The sequence below is a fragment of the Strix uralensis genome, chromosome 2, assembly GCF_047716275.1.
Source record: "Strix uralensis isolate ZFMK-TIS-50842 chromosome 2, bStrUra1, whole genome shotgun sequence".
Classification (NCBI taxonomy): Eukaryota; Metazoa; Chordata; class Aves; order Strigiformes; family Strigidae; genus Strix; species Strix uralensis.
In genome coordinates, this window is record NC_133973.1 from 1153636 (window position 1) to 1181276 (window position 27641).

Consider the following 27641-nt stretch of genomic DNA (forward strand, 5'->3'; position numbering starts at 1 on the left):
CTGGGTTAGGCTTCTGTTTTTATTGATGGATCTACTCTCATTTTAATCAGGTATTGACGTCTTCCAGTGTTGTAAATACCTGGAATTCCCCTGTGCAGGCAGACCTTTGTTGCAGCGGAGTTACTCTGAGGGCTGTAACAGGTAATGCCAGATGCAGTACAGACCTCCTGATGCCACTTTCAGGACACCTTCAGCTACTCAGAGCACACTTTCAGCTACAAACGCTGAGAAGCTGGTAGTCATCACTGGGTTGGTTCCAAGTACAAAGTGGAAGACAGGAAAGGCTGGTGGATGTTGGAAAGGTTATAGTGTGTTTCCACCTCATTGGGAGTGACTGTGCTGGGAAGCAATTTATACAAAGTTGCTATGTGAAAGAAAGTTGTATGTGTTCAGAATGGCTATATGTATATATAAAAAAGGTAACTGTGCATATGCCATAGACTTGTGTATCATAAACATGTATGTCATAAGCAATTTTAGTTGGGGGATACAACTGCCAGTGCAGCTTGAAGGAACCCTCCAAAACCACTGATGCAAGCACATGGGCTGGCAATTTATTTATTAGCTCCAGAGGGAAAGAATTATATCTTCAGCAGATGAGTCTTGGTACTTTTTTATGAGCCTAATTGCCCTTCTCCCATAATCACTGACCCTCATCCCACCCTGTCCATCCCCAAGCTTTCCAAGTGGGGTACACTCAATCTTTTTAAACATTTTGAAATGGGCAGTCATACTCTGTCATCCTGCAGACAATGAATTTCCACTGACGATCCCTGCATGAAAGAGAGACAAGAGAGAGATATTAGTGAGCCAGACCTGCAGAGGATAAGACTATACAGGTAACAATAACTTTACACCAGGTATTGTGGCAACAAAAATGTCTGTCTACCATTAGCTGACTTTTCTCCAAGGGCTTTATGGTTTTATGGGCTGGAAGGAGATTAAATATGTCTGATAGTTGTAATTCCTTCACACTCCCTTACAAGGTAAGAAAATCAGTGCTCTGAATAATTAGGTCTCTGAGTATCCTTCAGAAGACAATGACTCTTAATGGTGATCAGTCCTAAATCGACTTTAAATCAGTAACCAAGAGGAGAAGGATGGTTCTGTCAAAAGTTATTGTCATGTGATATATTGCTCAGGAATGTGTACGAAGTAAAATACATGGGTGATTTTCAAGCCATTTCTAAGTGAGGAGTTATCCACACAGCAAAATTAATTCCCTTTTTTTTCCCCTTTCCACTACTAGATCTTCTAGCTAGTGCCCTTTATTGAAGATGTGAAGGAATTAGTAGTGAGAGAAATTAAATTCACTTCTCATCCTTCATCTCCACAAGTCACATGTGAGGCAGAGTAATGTTTATGAGTGTAAGGAGAGTTTATGCTCTTCCTGGTTTGTGAGTAATTGAATGTCTATATTCTCTCTCAGGAGAGTGACAGGATATCTACTAACATTTGTTAGTAGGCAGTGTGGCTGGAGCAGCAGGATTCGACAGTGGAGGCCAATGATTTAGTGTCCAATACAGGCTGCAAATTTCCACCTAAGCTTATTGTGCATTAAATTTTCCCTCAACAAAAAGGCATGAGTTCAGAGGATCAAATACTGTCCTGCTGTGGAGCAAATGTTCAATTTAGGCTGCTTTGTACTGGCTGTCAGGAGTTTAGATCTAATGTACAGTCCTTGCAGATGGCAGCCGTCATTTAAACTGGTGATGGGTAGTACTCCGAGAGGTTTCTGAAAGCTTGGATTTTAATAATAGTGATCTCCTAGACCTGAGGCGTGGGACAGGTAATACTGCTGGAGTGATTCAATAGGAGCTTGCTTTACAAGACCTCTGCACAGTCCTAGTTTTCTGGTGGCTGTCTCCAAACACTGAGGAAAGTGGTGCAGAACCTGCTGCCTCTCAGGGATGTGCTGAGACACCTGAGTCCAGATTTTGGTATTAATTGCATTTACATGGTTTCATTGACTGGGTGACTCTATCCTGGAATAAGTTTAAGCTGACTCTTAAACTCTGTGTAGGTATAAAGCATCTCATTTCAGCCTTCATTAACGGAGGTTTTTTAATTGGAAATTTACTATGCTACTTCACCAGTTTATGCTGAGTGTCATTTGGAACCGAGTCTGTCTCATACTCATCAGCAAGTCTGCATGTAGTTATATAGTGTTTATTTTTGGTTTGCTTTATGTCTTTTCTAGATGCTTTTTAATTGTAATTTCCTCCTAAAACTGTTACCAAAGGTTAATGAAATGCCAGATTCATTTTTAGGTTTATTTTAGGAAGTCCTCATTTGGACTATGTGCATGCTCTTCCAAGACAGTTATTACTCTTTTGGTCACTAAGCTACACGGAGAGACTGGAAAGAAAAGATGACTCATATGTGGATTAACAGGATTATATGGGTCAAAATTAAGGTCTGCTAAACTAGCACCTGTTGTCAGAGAGACTTTTAGCTCAAAAGCTGAGGTCAAGTCATTTTTCTAAAACAGGATATTGTAAAGTTAAAAGTCAAGTTCTTTAAAATAAATATATTTTAGTTACCTGAATTAATAACATCATTTAAAATATTAGAACAGAATTATTTCTGAAGTTGTAATTTAAGATTGAACTTGCAGACACTTTAGCATATATGCACGTGGTTGATGGCCAATACGATTATGCATTTAACGTCTTAATTTATCTTTCTTTGCATTGCTTGTGTTTGAAGTTAAGCATATATGTCTAACTTCTCAGGATGCGGGCAATTACTTTGTACCATTGGGCTGTGTGTTTAACTCAGTAGTTAGCCTGCTTCAATCTGTAGATCCTCTACAAGTTTTCCAGAAGGGGTGCAGATCCCGTCAGGAATTCCCCTATGTGGCATACCCTAGAATATATATGAACTTGCCTTTGCAAATCCTTAACACCAGTTTGTAGGTCCCTCCCCAAATTACTAATTTCATGCATTTTCCTTGGCTTGGGGCATCAATATTGAATTGTCACTTTTACTCTCCATCTGTCATGTGCTGTCAGATTTGAATTTTTGATGCTATGGGGAAAATACCTTTTATCTCCAAATATTGCCAAATAATCTGTTTCCAATTCAGTTTAAAAATTCTATGAATTCCTATTCATATTGAGTTTGAGAAAATCCTCTTTCTTTGGTCATATGAAACTTATTAGGGACCTAAAATGCCCTATAATTTAGCTCAGCTGAGCTCGGTAGATATCCAGCTTGTCCGGGCATTTCAGATGTACTTACTGCTGGGGTATCTGGGTGTTGATCTATCTTTCATTGATGTTGTCAGAGCAGTTAAAAAATTACTGGCTATTCAGATCACCCAAATAAATGGAGCCAAGAACAGTTTTGTTAAAGAAATGAGCTTATGACAGTCTGCTTGTGCTATTTTTACACTACACCGCGAAGGGCAAGCTGTGGCCCCTACAAGCACGTCTGGTAATCCCCACCTCCCTGTCCGAGCCACTCACTGCAGGCTGGGCTGTGAATGCCTCAGTGGTGCTCTCTGGACTCAAGAGACTGATCCAACCAGACCATGGTCCCCTAACAAGGCTCCACAAGGGAGCCATGCCATCATCACTTAGCATGTTTCAGAGCTCAGGCTGAAGCTATTTAGAAGCTATTTTGTTGGGGTTTTTTAAATTTCAGAAGCTATTTTGCCAAGGGTTTACAATGTGCATGTCTATGTGAGCAGTTTCAGTTGTTCACAGCCTGGTTCACATACCCCATGTCCTTCTTGAAACCTGACTGTATCAGTCTGTCTAACAAAAGATACTGCCTTTCCCTGCAAATGTTCCCTCACTTATGTCCATAGGTCATCCTGTCTACATCAGTGTTACCACCGCACTCCCAAATGTGCTCCCAGAGATCCTTCAGGCCTCTGCTAATTCTTTCCAGCTGCTTTTGTCTTGCTTTATAGATGATTGTTTTTTCCTTTTGACCCATTTAAAATGGGACTGAAAAAATGTAAACATTAACCACTTCTAAAGTCTGTTCTCCACACATGAGCACTTAAAAACTCTGATAATGAAGAGCGACTCCTTCATTTGTTCCTGGTACCCAGGCATGGAGACTCACAGAGAGTAATTACAGAAGAGGAGGTGGGGATACCACCTTTCTAAACTTTCTAAAGCTTTTGCCAGAGGTATCATGTGCTCTTTGAAGTACCTGTGTATCAGCAGTGACCTCAGTGATGCAATGTCTTAGGGAGTAGGATGGGAGGATGTGATTTCTGCAAGTTTATTCAAAAAGTCTATAAATACCTATTTGAAGTGATTAGGAAAACTTAAACTGAAATACCTTCAGAGGCTTTTGTTTGTGCCTCTTGTTAGCTCAAGAACATTGCCTGTCATGGGCTAAGCAGTATGGGCACAAGTTTAATGTGCTTGAAAATGAAAAGCAGTCTCAAAATCTACAGCATGTTTACACAGACAAGCTGCATGTGTGCATGCTCCTGGCATAGCTTTTTCTGCTCCTATTCTGCCTCAACCAGCTGCAAAGAACCATTTAGGATGACAAACTTTGCCAACTTTTGCGAGTATACCACTCAGGAGAGTTACGGTGTGAATCCGAATTATGAACTGGTGTAGCTAGAATTTTTTTCAGTTCATATACTGGGCAACACGAGTTGGTTTTAATCATTCTGGAAGCTAGGGGCCAGATAGTTCATTGGCACAGAAAAGTCTCCTAGATTGCAGTTCATGAAATATTTCCTCTATAGTTTTCACCTGCTACTATTGCAGGTTCATGTCTGCTCTCACAGCAATGGTAGGACAAAGGTGTTGGTGACTTCTTCTCTCTCCAGGTATTGTGTTCCCATAATCCATGAGGACCTGTACTCCCCATGTACATCCCCATGATGCTGCCTCGGCTCCTGGCCAGTCCCCCCACTGCCACCCCATTCTGAAGGCCGTGTTAAGCCTTCAGCAGTCACAGACAGAAATCTGCTCAGAGGCATCAGTTACCTCAGCTGCTCTGTTTTCCAGCCGTGTCCTCCTGATTCCTTACTTTACCCTGGTCCACGTCCAGTGGAGGCTGGAATCCAGCTGCAGGGGAGCGCACTGTCTGCATTATCTCGCCTACTCTCTGCCATGGCCATGAGGAACAAGGATTAAGAATAGCACTGGGGAATATTTAAGAGAAAAAACCTAGAACAGGGATCTCCCTTGCAACCTTGTAAATTCTTTAACTAAAACAATAAGTAGATACCTTTGAGTCAATTAACTGTGAAAGTTACTCTTCCACTTGTAGGAACAATTTGCAGACATGGCTTCCATTTGATAATAAACAGGCTAATGAATTTTAACCAGGTAATTACAGTTACGGACCTGCAGCAGTCTGACAATGTGTTATCATTTCTGAAAAAGCCTCCTTATTTTAGGTAATCTTTTGGCCGAGGGATCCCTAGTGAACTCCAGCAAGCTGAGAGCATCACAGTGACAAAAGCACCTTGGCTCCTTTGAGTGTTATTGGAAACAGCTTGAAATGTGGCTGTGTTTAAACTCCCACTTCTCTCTTCTTTCCCCCTTCTCCTGTAGCCAGTCTCGGCAGCGATAGGCCAGTGCAGCGCACCTTGCCGTGTGCTGTGCATGGTAACAAATGCTTTAATATACTGGGCTGAGGCGTCTGATAAAAAACATCAGCAAAGAAATGGCTCACAGTTGATGTATTAGAGGTCAGCTTGAGAGGAAAGAATCAAGATCCCTCTTCAGCAATCAGGTTTCAGTGACTGCTCACACTCTCCTTAAACCTCCTCTGTTAGGATCTTTGTAGTCCCAGGCAGACTGCACTGAGGGATTTGTTAAATCCAAATTTTAAAACTTTGCTGTTCTGCATAGTAAATAGGGAGAGATGCTTCTTTTCAACTGAGCAGAGCAATTATGAATCTATTTGCATGACAACTTCACTAGCCATAGGGCCTCACTTAAGAGGATTGGCAAGTGTCAAGTAATGACCAGGACTGATCAAGAAAATGTGATTAACTCATTTTCTGGAAAGGGATCAATGTACAGTGCACTGCATTGCTTTAATTCCTGGTGTGGCCCCAAATCTGTTACAATTGTGTTGCAATGGATTGGGCGGTTTACAGCACGCATGTTGCAGTTTGTATGGTCTCATCTTTGCATGCTGGCAGATTCCCTGCTTCTCTGCAAAGAAAAGTGGCCAAAATAAGTTCCTCATCCCCTGAAAGGACAGGGTGTTCAGGCTGATTTTTTACTGAGTTAGATGAAAGATGCCTCAACCAGAGGTAGGTGAAAACAGTACTGAAGATCTGTTACACTTTGTGGAGCTCAGATTTAGCCAAACCTACCATTGCTATATTTTTCACTCTCAGGTGGACATGGCAAATGATCCCCTTGTGCATGAAGTTGCCCTATTCCAGATATGCCACCCTGGACAGTTAACCACATGCACTGTGAGCTTTGGTCCTCCGAAGTACTAGCCTGATGCTGAGTACCACAGCAAATGATGTGTAGCCATGCACTGTTTGGGAGAAATAGAAAAGGAAGACCTTTTTTTTTTTATTTTTTTCTTTTGGTTAATGAAACAGATGAAAAGCAAACCTGTTCACAGCAGAGAAGGTTGTGGTTGCCCCACGGATGTAGTGGTCATAAGTGTACATCATCATGTCCATATCTTCTCCATAGTGTTCTGGGTATTCTGTTGTTAACCTTTATATTAAGGAAAAAGAAGATGATATAATTTACCATCTTACAGAAACATTCAGTTGACTGAGTGCAGCTCAAATAGTAGATTTTGCCTGCTTTTTAGAAGTCCTTGTTTCTTAACAGCACCACAAGATGCAGTCTCACCTGTGAGACTCTTCTACACAACTAATTCATGTAGCTATGTGAATAAATTTCAGTAAGTTTAGAACTGTTAAGAGCAAGTTAGAGTATTATATGTATATACATCTGCAGCTCTGGGATAAAAGTATTCTGAACAAGGATGTAAAGCTTCCCTACTACTTATGTCCTTATTTCAGGAATTTGCTCTGGCCTCTTGTGAGTCTGTTTGGTTTGCTGCTGCAGAGTGCTGTAAATGTTGCCAAGTCAAATAAGTACAAGCATTTATCCATTTATAAATTTTATTAAATGAATGTAATAATTAATCCATTCCTCTTTGTTGTTTCCACTTTCTGCCTAGTTTATAATGTAAAACTATGGGTCTGAACAATATTTGTGCAATGTATCTTATCTAAGAAGCTCAAAGTGCTTCTGCACTTATTAATCAAATTATGATTACTGCTTCCCTGGGAAATAGGCAAGTAATACTGCACTTGGTTTTACAGATAATGAACAGATGCAGGAAGGGGCTGGGACCTTGACCAGTACTTTATGTCAACATTATGTTAGAGGTCAGGAATGGAAATCTGGCACGTGGTCTCTCCTTGTATTACACCATTTTACGTGGGAGTTGCTAGTGGAGTTGTGTCAGCTTCATTCTGAAACAGCACAGGGAATAATCAGGTTCCCTGTAAAGGAGATGCTGTCCCCGTGGAAATTAATGTCTCAACTCCTATTGAGACTAACAGGGTTAAGATGCCTTTACAGAAGTCCTGACAACTATTTTTCTGACTTAATTCAGCCCAACAGCAGTACTTGAATGATGCTTGAAGGTGATCCTAGCACATCCCAGCCAATCACTCATGTGCATGTTTATATTTTATTAAATCAGTGGGGTTTGAGTACAAGCTTAAATATTTACTCACTAGGAATATAATTATTGAGATGGTTTTAAGTTTTAAAATGAGTGGGTATTTGGAGCCCAAACCAGCAACTGTTGGAGTACTCAGAAATGGAAAATTTACCTGAAAACTGAGGGACTCTGGAACATCAGGGTCGACATAGCACTTAGGGATCTGGTGCAGTTGGGATCTGTCAGTGCTAGGTTAACGGTTGGACTAGATGATCTTCAAGGTCCCTTCCAACCTAGATGGTTCTGTGATTCTGTGATCAGGCTGCTTTCTCCTAGAACCACTTGCTATAACAAAAAAATCCTCTGAAATTGCCATCACTCTATGTATTTTAAATGTATTTTTGATCACTTTATTTACCCTAATCTAATGCTGGTTACATCTTCTTCGTAAAGCAGATGTAACTTAATTCCAGGTCATTTTCAGCTTTTGAAAATGAAAGAAAAACATCATTCAGTTGGAACCTTACCCTGAGCATAAGCTGGTCCTTCTGTATTGCCAACTTGTTGAAAGCCCTCCAGTTTGCAAAAAGCTGCTCTCGGGGCCCTGCACTCCATGCCCGGAGCTGTGATGTGAGCTAGAGTGTACTTCACAAAGCCTGACCTCTGCTACCTGGTCTGTACTTTATTTTCTTTACACAGAAATCAAGGCCTTGAGGAGGACTTTTTTTGCATGCGTGAGTCTCCCATCAGTGAAGCCATGGATATGAACCTGGGAACTTGAAAGTATTTCTGGATCCATAGCCAGAGGCCAAGAGAAACTGGGGCTACGTCTATGATAGTAAATTAAACAAAACCAAAGACTGTTTCTGGGCACTGTAACTAGATTGCCTAGACGTGTAAATTATTTGAGCAATCCCCGAGACAGTTTTAGCCCAGATCAACTAGCACAGTCTCAGCAGATACCTCAAAGATGCAGTTTGTGAGTTAGCACATGGTAGGTACCATTCCCAACAGGCAGAATGTAGACATCCTATTTTGGAGGGTAAGAAAGTTTAATGGTGTGCCAGAGAAGAGCCCCCATATTTAGTTTACTAATTTGGAGCCTGAGTGTCTGATAGCGCATCTTCGAAGATTCCTGGGTCATAGCAGGCTTTTAAAATGTGATATAAAGACCGGCTATGGACCAGGATTTTATTTTGCATTCCCCTGTCAGCTCCAGGTTTTTGGGCTTTTTTGGGCTTTTATTATGAGAAAACACTAAGTTGTGTGTTTATATATGTTCCACCAAATGTGTTTCGTAACATCTGTTTGGCATTCAGCAAGGAAAATGTTCTGTAATCTTGACCAGCATTATGTGCTGGGCAGACGAGACTCTGCAAAACACAAGGTTAAAAAGCTGCTTTCAGCTCTACTCAGAGACAGAACTGAGAGTCAATTCTTTGAACTTGTTTGACGAGCCTTTCAGTTGAAAAGTAAATCTGACGACAAGCTCCTGAGTTACTGTGAAGGGTCTCAGAGACCTTTTGCAGAAGCAGGGAATGTTACTCTGAAAGGGAATGGATGCAGTTCGGAGCCTTCATTTAGCTTCCCTCTCTTTTCTTTCTGCCTGCTGTCATCTCCCCCTCCTTCTCTACTAACTTCTCCACATTACCATTCAGCCTCTTAAGGCTCCTCTGCTAAGAAATGTTTGAAAAGCAAATATATGCAATTACCAGAAGTAAATGATTTGGGGACTTGAGCTGCTCCGAAGTTTGTCTTGTTACATAGACAGATGCTTGCTGACTCCTTTTGTTCTGGAGAGAAAAATGGTAAGTAATGCTATGACAGCAATGTTGAAGTTCACTTAGGTCTGTGTGGTCTGTCTGTCTAATTCAGTTCTCTTTGATGTTTGCTGTACTGATTTATGAAACTGGTCCCTTAGGCGCATGCATTTCAAGGTCGTCTGGATTGCTCTGTGTCCTTTAGAAGGAAATGCAATTGGTTGTCCATATAGCAGGGCTCTGTGGCGTGACCCAGCCCTTCTCTATTATCCCCATCTTTGGAATCCTGGGGGGTAGGTCGAGCAAAATGTATCTGCGCTGAGAGATACTCTAGTGTTTAATGCATAGAGATATTCAGTATGTGATTTTCTCCTCATGGAGGGGAAAAAGGTCATTTAGCTCAGCCATTAAGAGCCTTCTTAAAGTGGTCTGCCCAGCACAGGACAGTGTTTCCCTCAGCCTTTGTTGTAGCTTGGTGTATAACTTTATTATCAAGTGCTTAACTGAAAATATTAAGTGTTTTACTCTCTAATGCATATGAACTGTGAACCACCTACCAGGGCCCTGCAGACAGGTGGTTTATTTACAAACCTGGTAGCATTTGGAGCCATGTGTGGTGATGTACGGCTTATTCCTGAAAAGAGTCATGAAACAAGTGAGACACACTTTTTTCCTAGTTGGTGAGGGTTTGCCTGCCCACAGCAGTCTGAACTCCCAAGGAGTCCAAGCCCAAGGGCAAGACCCATTTGGGAAGAGCTATCCACAGTAACCTGCATGAGGGCCCTGTAAGCACTTCTGGCATTGACCTCTTAGCAAAGAAAACTGTGTTAGGGGAGCAGTGAGAAGCTTGGGAATTGCCAGGTGCTGACACAAAGTTGTTGCTGCTGCTGGGGGTGGTCTAAGGCCTCTAGGATCAAACTGTGGTGCTTGTGGTGCCTGGGAGGGTACATGAAGGAAGGCCTTAGAAGAGAAGCTTGCAAAGCAGCTGTGAAAAGACCTGTGTTATACTGATGGTGGGACACAGGCACTGAGTAATTTGGTACCAAATGAACTCCGAGGAGGCAGAGGATCTGTGTAGGGCTAGCAGGCTGCATTTAGTGGGATTGTTTACTAAACCCAAATATGCACATAGGTGTTAAGTTTGGAGAAGGACTTGTAGGGGAGAAAATAGTAGTGTGAAACCTTTAGTAAGTGCTAGTGTTTTCAATACGTATGATCTGTTTGCAAGAATTAATACAGAAAACAGAGGAATTGTGGTTTGGCTTTGCAAATCCACTTCAGGTTAGTACCACGTGTATGATGTTTGGACACAAGAGACTTGGAGCACTAGTGACATTGTCAAGAGGGAAGAAAGCAAGTGATTCTGTGTTAAAGACTGTGAAAGAAAAGCTTGTGAGAAGGGATGTAAGTGGTTTGGCATGTGTGGGGGAGAGCAGGAAAACCTGACAGAAAAAGGTATTTTCATGGTGGGGTTTGTAGCTGGTGTAGAGTTGATGTGGGATGGTTCATCTTCTGACTGGTTTGCATTGTCCCACCCATTCGCATGTTTTTCTAATACACTTTACGATAATCCTATAAATCTTGCCCAGGGTAAGAAATGTATTGAAAAAAGGCATTAAATCTTTAACAGGATTACTGTTGTTATTATTTTAGTCTGAAACTAGTAACCTTGTTTATTTTCCATGGTGAAGAATTACTATGTTAGAGATTAATAGAAAACACAGGGTTACTCATTTAGCACTGAGATGAATGTTTTGTACTAATCTACAGTGATTCCTAGCACTCTTTTAATGATTGACTTCAGAAATAATTATCATGAATCTATTTTTTACCAGTAAGAAGCTCGAGTCACACCAGTGGCAGTATTAGTATTGTATAGCCTGGCCCTTAGAGAAGTAAATGGGAACTGTGGGTATGCCTTGCCTTCAGATATCAAACAGACAAAAGAAATGAGTCTTTTAAAATATCAAAACCAGTGGTAGAGTTCATGGTTTCCTGCTCCAGCTGTTGAATATATTTATTCCTTGCTAGTAAGTACATTGTTTTGGAGTGCCTTACACTTTTCAATTCTTGTGCAACTACAGTGCTAACAAGAGGAATGGCTCCTCCTTAACCTTCATTTTCCTCTTCATTGCTGAACTCTTCCTCTGACAATGCCACAGCCAAAAGAAGGAGCTGTTCCATTTCAAGAGGAAAACATAAGCTTTGACATTAACTTTCTGCCCTTTGAGGACAAGGAGTGTCCCCTGAATGGCCTTACCGTTTCAGATGTTATTTACAAGTGTTTCAAGAATATGACTCTCCTAAAGGAGAATTTTGTTTCAAAAGCCATGAGCCTGCATGTTGCATTCAGTGAACATGGGAATTATATGTCTCTTTAATCAATTTCAATCCTTCCTCCAGCTGGAAGACAGCGATCATCCCCTTTTAAAAAGCATACTATGATGAAAAGCCAAAGAAGGGCTTAGTAAACCATCTACAGAAATTCCTGCCAATGCTCCCAGTATAGATCCCAGATTGCTGGGCTGCCAGGGAGCCAGAGGTGTCCTGGAGCTGCTCTGCAGAGGATCAGTTTTCTTATGTGGCCATGTCACATGTGTTTCAGGATTGAGTTCAGGCTTCAGGCTCCGAGATCATAGATTAACCCAGACACATCACTGCCCTCCTGTTTCCACTCTGTTATAGTGAAAACCACAAACTCTCACAGGGCTGAGGAGCCATGAGGCCAACACAGTGTCACCTTATGCCTGTTCCTCAAGAAAGACATGTCTGAAATAACGTTAGCCAGCTTTCCAATGTTAAGCAAATGTGTTTCTCCTAAGGTGTCTCTGGAAGATGATCCTGGAGATTGAACTGTAAGGTTGTATTTGCTGGGCTATAAAAAAAAAATCAGTTAAATACCTTTTTTTTTTTTTAAAAAAAAAGGGAGGGGAATTGGGTTGCCCAGAAGTGCATGCTTCTACCACATCTATTCTGAGTTCACTTCCTGGATTTGTATCTCTGCTGTTGGTAATCTCTGAAAAACCTGCATAGGATCTCATCAGTTTCAATATGCCTTTGGTGGTAGGTTGAGTCAAGAAAACAAATAATTTCTTTTAAGTCCCATAACTCTTGGAAAATGTAATTGTTGCCTGGACAATGTCACCATGACAGAGAGCAGCCACAGCTCCAGACAGGCCTTCTGGCCCTTGGACTGCTGGTTGTTTGGAGAGGGGAAACAGTCGTAAACAGTCTGTGCAGACTTGGGGCTGCTCTGTGACATGTGTTTGCTTTTGAGAGTATGGAGTCAAGCTTTCAATTTCCTGGCAAACAGAAAAATCTGAGCTCTAATGGGACCACTTAATAACACTGTCTCTTCATCTGCGATGGATTTGCTTCCTTTATGGTTTGAATCAGCACACAGTTTATTTTATTGTGGTAGCATTCCCTAGGTAGGTAAAATAATGGGAGCTTTTCTGCCTCCTGTGAGGAATGTTAATTATTTTCATTATGGCAAAAATGTGCAGAATCCATGACAAAACTTGGCATGGTGAGGAAGGAAACAAAGTACTTGTAAAAAAAAATTAAAATAGCAAGTGCAAAACTATGAGACTGGAAAAGATTGGTATATTTATTTTCAATATGGGCTTACTGAACAGGTAAACTGGGAATTAATGGTGAGAAGACGAGCTGTGAAGCAGAACTGCTGGGCTCTTAAGAGTAAGGATGTAGATGCTACCGAGCAAAGTCCTTAAGCGTGTATTTGGCTTTAACCATGTTTTTACATTAAGCAAAGTGTTTAAGTGTGGGTTTCAGTCAGCATGATGGTGTCATAAATTAATATTCCAAAAAGTATTAGTAGGATTCAAAAACACAGGAATGTTCTAGCTGTAAAAAACAGGTCAAATTCTAACAAACCATTTGCATGGCTCATACACATGGGGAAAACCTCTCTTTATTCGTTGTAGGGAAGACCGGCTCACTTCAGGAGGAATGTAGTCCTGAAGAAGAAGAGCCAAGAGAAACCGTGCATAAGGATCGGCTGTCTTACTGCTTTTATATTTGCCAGAGAGCCCTGTACAGAGACAGCTGGAAGAGGAAGGGATCAAATACCCAAGGTGAGAGCTAATTTAAAACAAAGAGTTTTGTTATGCCTCAGTATTGTCAGTTTTCTTAAAAATGCCTTTCTGCCCATATTTCATAATGAAGGATTCATTGCACATTAAAATTCAAGGCTGCTGAGAAGTTCTGCAATGTGGATTGTCTTTGAATATGGATTTTCCTGTGTCACGCATGATCCATGAGGCACCACAGTCATTGCATATTTTCCTGGTATTGCTTTTCCACATAGTCATATACTAGTAGATGCCTTTGCATGAAATGAAGCTGCTTCAACCAAGAAATAGGAGTCAGCAGCCTGTTAATAGCCATTTCTCCACAGATAGTTTATTGACAGCTAGTTTCTGAAACAGAATAAATACCATTATAGGTTGGGGCAGAAGCTGTAACCAATAATGATACTGTATATGTACAGGCATTTTTATTGTGTCTTATATGCATATACATTTTGAGGTCCTACCCATGGTAGCCAAGAACTGCTTCGCAGGTTGTTTGGAAAACACATTGTCTCGGTCAAATGTGTCTTAAACAGAGTGCAAGATACAGACCAGAAGTGTGATGTGTGAACAAGGTTTTGTGATAGTAACTGGGAAATGCCAATGGAAGCGAAGTTGTGAGTGAGATCTCCTGAGCTTAGGGAATGGGAAGTTTAGTCGCTGTACACTGAAGTTTAACAATTCAGACAAGTCACATCTGTAGTAGTAAAACTGGGTCCAAAGCATGGGATTTTGCGCTACCACATTGCAGTTTATGTTGCTCATATGTTAGCATAACAGCTAGCACTCTCACAGACACTGTCTAGACAGGGTAAAGGGAATAAAACAGAAAAGAAACCATTCCCAGCAGACAATAGGCAGGAGACTGCTGCTTTGGAGAGGAGAGTTTAGCTGCATGGTGTGGGCCCTCCAGCAGAGGAGTCCTCCCATCTGGGATTGCAGGATAACTCTGGCAGAAAGGGACCTCAACAGGTCTCTGGTACAGCCCCCTGCTCAAAGCAGGGTCAACCACAAGGTCGGACCAGGCTGCTCAGGGCTTTATTCAGTCAAATCTTGAAAACCTCCAAGGATGGAGCTTGCACAGCCTCACTGGGAAACCTCCTCTACTACCTCACTGTCCTTGTAGAGGAAAAAGTTTTCTTTATATCCCTCTGAACAGCAGTCCTGGCCTCACACTGTTCCCCCCCAATTTGGTGCAAACTTGGCAAGAGTGTGCTCTGTTGCCTCCTCAAGGTCATTGGTAAAGATGTTAAGCAGGAGGAGTCCCAGGGTGGACCATTAGTTACAGTGCTCTGCTCATAAGGGGCACCCAGGCAGGCTGTCACCCTTTAACCATTACCCTCTGAGCCTGTTAAACCACCAGTTTTTTACCCATCTAGTTGTCTGAACATCCAGACCATAACATCCTAATTTGGATAGCTGTATGTAGAAAGAGCTTGTATCTACCTTGCTAATGCCAAAGGCAGAATGAGAGATTGAAAGAAATTGGAAGAAATATATTGTAAGAAGGCACTTCAAGAGAGTAAGGTCAAACAAGGCTCTCAAGTAGAATAAACTATGAGAGACTGTCCAGGCTGAGAGTGGACATGGAAGTGTCAAGATAAGCCAGTAGCTTGAACAGAACAAACTGGGCTCCAGATGGAGTGGCTGAGCCTGGTAATACAGGGTTTGTAAATGGTTTTATAATGAACCATAATCACAAACCATGCACCAGAAGCTTTTCACAAGCCAGGTGACAGGTCTTCCCAGAGGTTTTACAGCTCTCCCTTCCCAGAATGACTTGAGCACATGGGATTTCTACCCTGCTTAGAGGGAAAAATGTTTCACCTGCCTTTGAAATGCTGTGTTTTCTGCATGGAAAGCCAGTAGCAGCTGAACTGCACAAGGCATTCTTTTCCAAGCATCAAAATGGAGTGTTGTCACTGTTGGAAATATAAGGGCAGTATAGGAGTCCGTGTGCAGCTGGAATGGAAACCAAGACATCAGTAACCCCAAACATTTACATTAGGATTTGCATTACTCTGAATGTCAATTTGCAAGGCAGAAACAAAGCTGTTCCCAGTTGTCAGGACAACCTCTGACGGAAGCAAAACTGTCAACAACAACAAAAGAGGTCAGAGAAGATTTCTGCCGTCTCTCTGAAAATACACACAATATTAGAGGAGTAGGAGAGGTTGGAAGAACTGCTTAAAAGTTAGAGTGAGTTTCCCTCAGAGGGAAGAGCCTGGGCAAGTATGTAAATAAACCCCCAGGTAGAAAACATCCGTAGGCAGTGTAGGCTGGAAAGGGGGCAGAAGAATGTTCAAAGACTTTGTTACAGAGTTCCTGTCATTTAAAATCTTTAAAAATAATAATAAAACCCCATTTATTTTCCTCCTGGCTGCAAGAAGACTGAAGGATGCAAAGCAAAGCACTGCTGTTGTGTTTGGCCAGTAGCCAGCCAGACAAGTAAGACCCAGGGGCATATAAACAGTTTGTATGTGTCTCAATGGGAAGTTTACTTCAAAGCTGAGGTCTGGAAACAAAGATTCAAGCACAGATTTTTTCTTGCTATTTTTTCTTTTTTCTTTTTTTTTTTTTTTTTTAAGTACATGCGGGTTATTCTTTGTATCAGTGAGAATAGCTGGATTAATAGCCCCAGAGTTTAAAGCCATGAGTTCTCTTACACAGAATGGACAGGAGCAATATGCGTTTCCTCTGCACAGTCTGCTGCTGTGCTTCTGTCTCAATTTAGAGAAACCACACCTGGGGACACAGGGAAGCTTGGGATGTGTAGCTCATTTTTCCATAGCCTCTGTGAGGTGGTCAGTACCAGTTGTGATACTGTGTTGAGGTGAGGCTACGTTTTTTTTTTAGGTTTGGGCTATGATCAGTAGCTCGTTTTGACTGGTCTTCAGCCTTGACGGGGGGGGCAAGTTGTATGCACTGCAAATACAAAAATCCCAAGTTGTCAGCCAGAGGATATTTTTTCTGAGGTAATTGTCAGTAAGTTCACTCCTGTAAGTCATTGTGGCACGATTGGCGTAGTGCAGAGATGCTCCTACTCCTGTAAATGTGCTGGATTTATAGTGGGAGCTATATCACCACCTTTGAAATGCCCTTCCACTTAGGAGACTTTTGTCATGGTTTCCAGCATAACTAGGCTGCTGCTGGTAGCCAGACCTGTTCATCGCATCGCGCTGTTCAGCGTAGCTGTGACCTCGTTCTCTTCCCTTAGCCATGGATCCTCATGGATCCTCTTACCAGACTGGAAATAACTTGCTTAGCCCCATAAAGCACAGTTAACTTTTTCTCAGACAAGGTTTTTGATGGGCCAAGCAGCGAAGGACATTTATAAGGACTGCTGGGGAAGAGAGGCTAAGAGGTTTGGTTTCTGCTTGAACTCACCAGCATGAATACGGGCATCTCCGGCTATAGCGGCAGCAGTAAAATTGCCATTCACGGTCAAGCACAGATGGAAAATACTGACTCTGGAAACCAGCCACCAGCCCATTGTTTGAGCAGGTTTGGTACCTGATAAAGAGGAGGAAGAAGAGAACACGTAAGGAAAACATGATGTTAGATTTCCTGATAGTTTCAAGCATTTCTGAAAACAGCATTAAAAATTTTGATTCAAGGTGGAAGCTAAGGGTTCAGCTTTGTATTGAGTAGCACTGTATGCACTGACTGTGTGTTGAGTAACCATTTTGTATAAGAAAGCAGCAATAGTTAACTAATAATGTCTTAACATCTATGTTACACTTAAAACTGTTTAAACTGGTTTTAAGTATTTAATCATTCCAGTATGCTAATCAGGCAGGAAGATTGTTGTGCTGTTGACATTCTCAACTGCTTACAAATCATGAGACTGACTTCAAAGTAGTCCATTAATACTTTTATCTTTGACTGTTGGTATCTGAGCTTTTGGGGCTCTGTGGTGGTTTGACCTTGGCTAAATGCCAGGTACCCACCAAGTCGCTCTATCACTTCCCCCCCTTTCCCCTTTTTTTCTCAATAGGGCAAAGAAGGGAAAGAAAATAAGATAGGAAAACAAAACAACCCTTGTGGGTAAAACAACAGCAGTTTTAATATAAGCAAAGCAAAGCAAAGGTCCGCGCGCGGAAGCAAAAAAAAAGAAAACAGATTTATTCTCTACTTCCCATGAACAGGCGATGTCGGGCCTTCTCAGGAAGCAGGGCTCCCATACGCGTAGTGGTTGCCTTGGAGGACCAAGGGTGACCCCACCCCCTTCCTCCTTTCTCCCAGCTTTATACTGAGCAGACATCATATGGTATGGAATATCCCTTTGGTCAGTTCGGGTCAGCTGTCCTGGTTGTGTCCCCTCCCAAGATCTTGCCCACCCCGTCCCACTGTGGGGGGGGGAAATGTCAGAAAGAGCCTTGGTGCTGTGTAAGCACCACTCAGCAGTAGCCACAACACCAGTGTGCTATCAACACCCTGCCAGCTCCCGACATAAAACACAGCACCATGAGGGCTGCTACAGGGGAAAACCAATTCTGGCTCAGCCAGACCCGATACAGGCTCACTGGAGTAATTTTTTTGACTGCTTCGCTACAAAAAAGAAGCCTTTGAAACTCTTTTATACGAGAAGTTCAGCAATTTTATTTTATTTCTTTCTCAATTACCTATTTCCAGAAGAAGGCACTCTTAATTCAAAACATTATAGGCTTGTGATGAAATAATGATTTGATAACAATCACATGAGGAAAACCGAGACTCGCATGTTAAGAAATTATAAGACTCACATACAATTTTTGATTGGATTTTCAAGAGGAAAGTCTGCTGCTTCATGCTTTCTGTGTACTGGGGAATTCTGTCATACAGGTAAATCACTGCCTTCAAGTAGAATAGACATGGTCTCTAAGCATGCAGATATATGCTGCTCTTTCTGCACACCCTACAAGCACCTGGACACTGATACCAAAGTAATTCAAGTGATAATCAGTTTGTATAGCTTGCTTCTTGGAGACTAAAGACAAGGAGATTGTGAAAACAGACAGCTCATTAACTCAGCTATTGAGTGCTCATTCTCTCAAGCACCCTCCTAGCCTCATTGTTTCCCTGTTGGAGAAAATTACAGGAATTCAGTTTCTTCCATTTCCTTTCCTTTTCTTTCTTTTTCCTTCATCAAGGAAAACTGGCAGCCTAGAGCTGTAGCAAACCTTCCTTGCGATACCATAAAATCAAATACATTGATATATCCAAAAGGCACTTTCAGAAGTCACTTTATCATTAACAAATACCAAAATTTTCCCCTAGTTTCATTCAATAACCTCATAGTTTATTTTAATGAGCCTGAAGTTCCCAGAAGGGACACCACATCGTCTAGCAGAGTTTGGTGTTTGGAAAGTCCTTCACTTGTGCATACAGGTGTTAGTGCTCCCAAAGTGTGAGGCTCAAGTGATTGTATGCAAAAGCTGAAAAACTGATCAATTTTGACCAGTGCAGGACTGAATTCCTCTGCCTAACTTTCAGCTTCCGCCTTTGAACTAGGGGTCTCTTCTGTATGTCCCTTCCACCGTGTTCTGTTGTTCAGACAAGAGTATTTACATTTGTTTGTGTCCCTGCGTATCCCACGTTGCTGGGGCCACACATAGTTGCTGTGCTTTGAGAGACTCTTTCGAGCACCTTCAGAGATAAGCAGTGATGGGGACTCTGAGTTGCTATGGTATCACACCAAGTAAGGCAGTTTGGCTCTCACTCAGAGGATTTCAGCAGGACTTTGATAGGAAGTTGCTCTGTTTTTTGGCACATAGGCCATGGGAACATATGGCTAAGGCTCTGTGTAAACATATTGGATAGCTGCAGATGATTGGTGTTACCCTGATGGAAGAAAGGTCGATATGCAGAAATATAGGAAATGGTTGTACCTGTTGCAGGATGAGCATTAACCTGTGTAAAGTAGAACCAAACTTGTGCCTCCATCTTCTTTTGCCTCTCCCCCTTCCCAGTTACATGCATTTCCACTGCTCAAGTCCTTGTGCCCCTGGGAGATTTTCTAGCTCTTTTGCATAGGTGCCATAGCAGGAGCATTTTGTTCCTGTTTCCTTTGACCTTCCTCTCAGAGCCTTGGCATTGCCCTGCAATTTCCCATCTCGGCCGATCAGCATCTGATATTCCTGCCCGTATGTGTCTTTGTGGGAGGTTCTTCCTTCTCCTTTTCTCTCCGCACCTGCTCACAGTCAGACTGGGAAGACCTGCCCTCTTTCCCTCTCTCTTTGCCCTACAACAGTTTTTATTTTCTTGACACCTCTACTAATACAGTCCAGTTTTGGTGGAAACATTCCTTCTCTCTTTAGGGGATTGAAAAAGAATCTAGCTAACGTAATACTCCTATGTTTACATGCCTGCATATCTGGGCACCAGCTATTAGGAAGGTTTGGTTATTTTTGATCCTAGTTCTATCTTCTCATGAAAAGTCTGTTTAAAAAAATATTTGGAGTTGCCTTAAAAATTAGTTTCTTAGGTGGAGAGTATAACTGGACATAAGTCATGTCTTATAATTAAATTGTCATTTTATTTTAAAAACATTCAAAGTAAAATTTGAAATATACTTTTAAGGTCATGTTTGCTTCTCCCTCTCTACTTCAATCTCATACACGCAGAGTCCTGCATTCTGTTATTCAAGCTCAATATTGGGTTCAGCAAAAGAAAGAGAATAGTGACATTGAAGTACTTTTCTTTAGCTTTAAGATAACATCAGATTTTTTTCCTGATCTTATTTTCAAGTCAAATCCAGATATTCCTCCAAAAATGAAGAGATGCTCTCAGAAATTGGAATGCTTATTTGTGAGCTCATATAAAATACTTTCTTCTCTTTCCTTTTCCCAGTTGGCCTCTTTCCTACAAGCAGAAAGTAATTTTTTAAGGGAAACAACCTCTCCATACACACCTTTTTAGTCAGATGCTCTGTGCACTAATCTGAAAACCATACTTAATATGTGAGGATTTCTTCCTTCTCTGTTGAATTCACTGCTCCTGTCGCAGCAAATCCTGCAGACCAGTGTGGTGAATAAAAACTAGTGATTCAGGACCTTTGATTTATGGCTAAGTAAAAAAAATGCCTTTTTCACTAGACCCACTCTGTAGCACTTTTGTTACAGAAGATAATTCAGTATTCAGTTAATGTCACTGGCTTCTCCTCATTCGTGAAATCCTGACGTTGGTGAGAAGAGGGGAAGATACCTCAGAAGGTGAATGCAGAAGAGCTTGAGAAACCAGCTGGGACTGTGTGGGATTCAATTTGGCAATGGATAGGTGGTTTTGTTTTTCTAGTTGGATCAAGTTGCAATGCATGAAGAGAGTTGCCTTTTGTATCTGGTACTGGGAGAAGAGGAGGTGAGCTGGCAGGTGGGTGGGGGAGTGGGAAGGTTGGTGGTGGTGAGCATCAGGTGCTGTTGAATGGGAAGTTGCCCTTCCCTTCCCTCATTTAGATCTGTTGGAAAGGACTGCAGTATTTCATGGAAAGTAAGTAAACTATACAGCCTTATTTTGGGAGGAGCTCTGTATAGTAACAGGGGTATGATAGCTGAGACTTTCCCAGCCTCCTGCAATTGCTGTGGAAAGCCTCTCCTTAGCCAAATCTTCTTCTGAACTGGTTAACTGTACAGCTGAGTTCTGCAGCCAAAGTCTGCATCTGTGTTATCAGTTTAGTTTTGTTCACCAATGAGCTTTTATCTGTGAGACGAAACTAGAGCTGGTTTGAAACAAACCCACTCAAAATGCATGTGTGAATTTTGGGTCCATGCACGAACTGTTTCACCCCACAGATCCACTTACATTGTGCCACATTATTTACAAACATTGATACAGCCTTAGCGACCAAGCGTGTACCTCAGTGACTCAACAGTTGCCTGCCAGACTGAAGACAAATATTGCTTGGAACAGTATAATTGTTTTGAGCAGTGGCACCAATTGTGACACTTCACAATTATGTCTACATCTTATTTTTGCTGTTTGCTACAAATAGACCCGGAGTGTTGTGCCCCATCTAATGCTGGCGCTGTGTTATAAACCTCTCTCCGAGGCCTCCTGTCCCTCAGCCACACCAGGGATTAGCCTGAGCAGCATGTTGTCCTGAAGATGACAACCCAAAGAGGAAGTCTGTTCACTAAACCGCTCAGAGAAACCCAAGGCAAGATGCAGTAGGTGGTGCATGCATTGAGCCCCTGCTGCACTGATCAGGTAGCACTTCCTGAAGCTCTCTGGAAACATGCAGAGTCTGACACACAGCTCAGTAGTCACTGGGTCGCGCTGCATTAAGGGCGGTTTGTTCCTTATAACAGGGTAACCTGAGAGTGTCAGTCTATGTACTTTGGAAAAATCCCACTGTTTTGCTGTAGAGCAGATGGCGCCTGAAAAACTTGCATCATTAATTACTTTAAAGCTATCTCTCCAGAGCCTGTCACAGCAGAAAAATCTATATATTATGGAGATATATCAGACAAGGCAAACTGACCCAGTAGAAACAACGCTGTGTGCTTTCATCCGCAGTCCTTGCTGGAGTGCACATGGAGAGAGATGGCCTAACCTCACGCAGCCAGTAAGGCCACGGTTAGAGTGTGGGAGGGATTTTTTAACGAGACATTAGATAGACTGTTTTCCTGGAGTGCTGTTTCACGAAAATCTGTTACTTTTAATATCCAAAACTTAATTTCCTTTTGGTACAGCTGTGGAGGGGACACCCTGTCCTGCTCTCCCGAGTTATTTTTGTGGAGTGTCCTCCCTCTGTGTAATTTGGTTAGTCGCATGATGAAAGCTAATTTAACAGTGAGTCTGTTACAGATGAGTGGGGAGATGTAAGTGGCTGAGGGCAGGCTCAGGACACTTGAAACACTGGCACTCAGATGAAGGGAATGATTTTTATGTGATTAGGCCGTTTCAGTCTCCCATGGCCACTTCTATGAGGAGGCTTCGCTATCTGTTGTGGGGTGGTGAGACATGTTGTCATGACTTTCATAGGCCAAAGGCAACCTCACTATCATCTTCAGCTATCTTTTTCTTCCATTTAGGGGTCAGTGATGACTTTCTCCTCCCCACCTAAAGGGAAGGCAAGGGCCTATTCATCCTGTTGATTTCTTCTTGACAGTCACTGATGAGGCCTCCCTGTCTGCAGACACACCCCTCTTCTCCTCAGATGCTCCCACTGGACTTGGTCCATTGCAGCTGTGCTAAAAGCTTTTAGTACTATCCCTTTAACATAAACCTAGGGCTTTGAAGAAAATTAACTTGTTTGCGCAGATAGCACAAATGGGAACATTTTGAAAGGGCAGCTTGATTATTGGGTTTGGGTAATACAGCCTCAGATTTGAGATTTGGGATTGGTCAGAGATTGAGAACAAAACCAGTTCCTCGCAGATGTACCGGGGCGTGCTGCCAGTGCCTGAACAGGAGGCTCCTGCAGACACTTCTTTTGCTCATGAGTCTGTCTTTGCACCTACTTTGTGGGAAACAGGGTTGTGTGCCTGCTTGGAGGATCTGCGTGCATGCGAGTGTTTCTGCACTTAATGAGAAGACAAAGGAGGGTGAGAATGGGAGTGCAGAGGGAGAATGTGGATATCTGCTTTTTCCAAGTCCTATCCAAACAGTTTCTCAGAAGTCTAAACAAGAAAAAAGAGGCAATAAACATGCATTAAATACCATTTAGCTGGAAATGCTTCTGCTTTGTGCTTTATGGGTAACTGGGACTATATTGGGGATATGGCATGGTTCCATCTGCATTGTGTGGTGTAAAACAAACATTTTCTCCTGGAAGGAAGAGTTGCTTGTCTTTCACTTGGAAGCTTTTGCTCATTTGTATGTGTGATCCCTGTCCTTTGGTATGATCACTTTCAGGCAAGAAAAATAGTTTTTCTTAAGTACCTTGTTCAAAGACTGATCTGTAGAGGCAACTCTAGTATTCAGTGAAGCACTGAAGAACAGTCTCACCCGCAGTCACTCAGACCTTACCTTTTCTTAGGTGGTAAAATATTTGCCCAAGGTCAAACTTCCTCCAGTACAAATGGAGCTAAGAACATAAGCTTTATTCTGTCTGAAAGGCAGGATTCCTTGAGATGTCGCAGCATACAAATAGTTAGAACTGTGTAGAATCAGAGGATGCCCTGAAGACTTTTCACTGCTTCAGACATGAGTATTTCCAAATTATCCAGGAACAGATTCTGCTCCCAGTAGTGAATAGCATCTTGGTTAGCACATAGCCTCTGCAGAAGTAAGGTGTTGGGACAGATTCAACAAAGCCTTTGTACACTTACTTAACTTTAAAAGTGTTCAGAGATTAATGAAGCTGAGAAGACATCTCAGCTCATGAGAGGTCATCTGATCCCAGTCTATTGCCAAATTTTTCCCTGAGTCTTGTAGCATGTTCACAGGTTTCTCATGTCCATCGAGCAGAACACAAAAGGACATGCTCTCTTCAGAAGCGTATGCACATATATGCTTAACTTCAGGGGTGCATTTATTAAGTGAGGCACCTCTAGTTAGATGTATTCTGAAATGTCAGTAGGTAATTGTAGGCAACTGTCAGAGGTTATTTGATTTCATGAGTCTTCTTCAGGAGAGAGATGGGGTGGCCCAGAGAGCAGCTTTTAGAGTACCTGTTTCTCTCCATTGACCCTGGAAGGGGGCAGAGGTTATAAACTAGGCATCATGATTAGATGCCTAATGTGGATCTGTGTCATTGCCCTCTTTCTGTTGAATAATTTGTTTCACATCTCCAAGATGCAAAGTCTTTTAATCCTAGAAGTCCATATAATACCTAGTGTTAGTGTAGGAAGCAAACTCACCTAAACCAGCTCTGGCAGTGGTTCTCTCCTACCCTCCAGCCCTGCAACTCTTCTATCCCTACGCTCCCCACATCCATTTCTGCCATTTCCCCCCAGTGCTAACGGCCAAAGAAAATAATGAGTTGGAGACTTTCTTCTCTCTGCTTTATATTCCCACTTCATTTTCTCTCTAAAGCTTTTCTTGCTTTGTTGTCTTTTCTAAAGAAACCTCTCTTGGATTTGTCTCTGTTGTGCAGCTGCACAGCAGTCAGGAATGGTGATTTGTGAAACTCCATAAACATCATTTGTCAGAGGTCATTTTGTGGTGTTTCTACCAGACTAGAGTTTCTGGGGCATGGCTGAGAAACTGGAGGGAATTCAGAGAAGAGCTGTACGTATGATCCTTGCTTAGAAGTGCCGGAATATAAATTTCCGGAGGACTAGAGGAATGGAGGCGTGTTCAGCCAGAAGGCAAAAGCATGGGTGAAGGTGTGTGGGTGAGGGAAGGGCATAACTGCTACCTATTAATAAGTTAAAGAGATTTTACAAAGGATGCAGTGTGCTTGTTTTCATTACTCAGTGAACGCAGGGCAAGGAATAAAAAGCCTCAATTACAGCAGAGGAAATGTAGCTTAAATTTTAGGGAAAACTTGACAGCTTTGTAGTTATTGGTGGTACAAGCCATTGGATCTCCCTGGATGTGATGTGCAAGGTGAGACAAAATACCCTATGAGGCAGAGCTGAAGAAGGAATATGACAGTCCATCCTACATGGATGGGGAATGGACTAGCAGGTCCAGCAGAGTGCTGTGTCAGCTGAAATGAGGATGAGGTATTGCTCACCAAGAGGTTGGTTCATCAGGGGATCAGTGGGGAAACAGAGGTGGCCAAACAGGAACTAATGGTACAGATTGCAATTCATATTTGTGGTCCCACTTGATTACTGAGTCAATCTCTTTAGAATTGGCTCCAGATAGCACTGAGCTGGGCATGGAAGAGAGAGAAGAGAGACAGCTATGAGAAGTAAGACTGCTAAGAGAGAAGGTGTGGGATTGTCAAAGGCCACACAGGCTACATCCATGCTGTCACATTAATTTGAGGTTTGAGTTTGCACTCAGACACTCCAGGCTGGCTGCCTGCTGGCCCACACTTTCAATCCAGTCTGGGATGAGCCTGTGGGGTTCTTGGGCAGCAGCATCTGGGCACAGCGAGGGACGTGCTGGCTTACAGCAAGCCTCTCTCCATGAAGCACTGTAGGTGCAACCAGCTCAGCCCTGCAGAACACAACCAATCAGAGCTAGCTGAGATTTATGGAAATAGCCCAAGTAATTAGGAGCACAAATTCATCTTTGCAAAGGGGTATGTGTTCCCTAATCACTTTGGTGTATTCCCTCCTCCCCCCAAAATAGATAGAAGAAAGAAGGAAGGACATCTATGCAGAGAAGACAGACAGGTGTAAGGATGTTGGACTGGAAAGGTGAGCTAGGGAAGAAATAACTAATAGAACTCCAGAAGCTAGGAAAGAGAGTGAAACAGAGTTAATAACATTAAAGAGGGGTTGGAAAAAAAATACATTTGGAGAAAAGACAGGGTTGGCAATGGGAAAAAATGTAGGCAAGAAGAGGACAAAGTGGAAAGATTTTTTTTTTTAAAAGTGAAGGAAACAAGATTCGAATAATACACTGTGGATGTAATCATGCTAAGCATAGGGAGCGTGGTGATGAATATGACCCCATGGTTAGATAGCAGAAGAAAATGTTCTGTAAAGACTTAGACAGTATCCTGTCTGTGAGAAGTGAACTTGAGCAATTGCTGCCAGAGATTTTTAGAAAGAGAATAACGATTTTATTTTGAACAATAGAAAGGTCTAATTCAAAATAACTATGCAGTAAGTAGAAATTGCATCAATGTATGAAAAATGAAGCCACCCAGGATTATCACAGTGTCTTCTGTCTGCCTGTCTTGCAGCTCTCCCCCTTTCTTTTCAGTTCTTATTCCAAAATTAAGTATAGGGTCAATCTTTTTTTCTTTAGCAATTGCATCAGCCATAGGAATGTATCACGTGGTAATGAAGGAGTATGAATAATTCAGAAGAAAATTTTGAATCATTTAAAAAGCAGAAGTTTCACATTTCATTGCTAACCTGTTCCCGTATGACATGAAATCTACAAAAATCACATTGCAATTTCTGGAACAAAACCATTTTGAGTGTTTGAAAATATTCTTGCATTCATTTCATTCTGTCCAAGGAATATTTCAAACTCAGAGTTTTCCAAAACTGTGTTTCACAGTTCATGAAAAAATCAGAAGATAATTAAATACTGTGCTTCCTAAACATGAAACACTATACATATTTCCAGAATTTATTGTGGCTGTAAAATGTGATCATCTTTGCCTCTAAGGTTGATGGAAAATGTAACATTTAGTTAACCAAAACTGACTGTATTAGGGAATTAACATGATCTTCTGCTCTCATTGTCATGCATGCATATGCCACCATCATCACTCACTAGTGTGGATTTTTGGCTCCTGTAACACCAGCATGACTATAAAACAGCCTTTGACTGTGCCTAAGCCAAAAAGCTTAGCAACAAAAACACAAAGAGAAAAGCCAGTGCAATACAGAGGAGATTTTTTTTTTTCTAGTGATAAGAGCAGGAGGACGGAGTGAGGAGGTTTACAATTTGTTCCCCAGTTTAGTCACTGATTCAACGTGTGGCCTTTCAAGGGGAACTTTATCCTCTCCTCACTGAATGTTCATGCCTCATTTTCCTCATCTGTGAATCAGCAATAGCAAGACCAAACCACTTTACAGCTGAGGTTGTGAGTAACCAAACGACACAGCATTTCTAAAGTGCACTGAGACCCTCCAGTAAGAAATTGCTACAGAGAAGGCAAATGTGATGCTGACCACCTCACACACATGCACTGTGATTAATGAGGCTCAGGCAGTAGTTCAGGGCAGTGAAGCTGCTGGTTATGATGGCATTAATATGCGCTTGCATTGCTCTGACTGCAGTATTAGCACCCGCATTCCACAGGGGGTATCAGGGCTGTGCCCTCCGGGGATGGTTGGGGGTATCCTACCATTCGGTTCCCGCCCTGTTGATCTCTTCCCACCAGCACTCTGTCGGCTCACCGAGGCTCTGGGCCGCCGGCATGCAGGCGTAGTTCCACAGTCTGTCAGAGCCTTCCTTCTTGTTGAAAACACTCCTGACGGCCACGATCACCTGCCCGTGCGGGCACTGGAAGTTGAAACCCTGCCGATACACATTGGCCCATTCATCATTATCTCCATAATTATAGGGGCCGTAGTAATAGTCGCCGTACTGGCCCCATGCCACGGTCACCAGAGGCAGGAACACACAAAGAAGGACGAGGTCCATCCTG

The 27641-nt window shown here is 42.2% G+C and overlaps 1 protein-coding gene across 1 annotated transcript; it reads right to left on the reverse strand.

Moving 5' to 3' along the window:
* On the reverse strand, positions 1–27641 carry DPT (dermatopontin). Its single transcript, XM_074852329.1, has 4 exons — positions 27339–27641; positions 16880–17005; positions 6564–6671; positions 1–773 (listed from the first exon to the last, which is right to left on the reverse strand). The coding sequence occupies exons 1-4, from the start codon at positions 27635–27637 to the stop codon at positions 707–709; spliced, it is 600 nt and encodes a 199-aa protein (XP_074708430.1). The 5' UTR covers positions 27638–27641; the 3' UTR covers positions 1–706.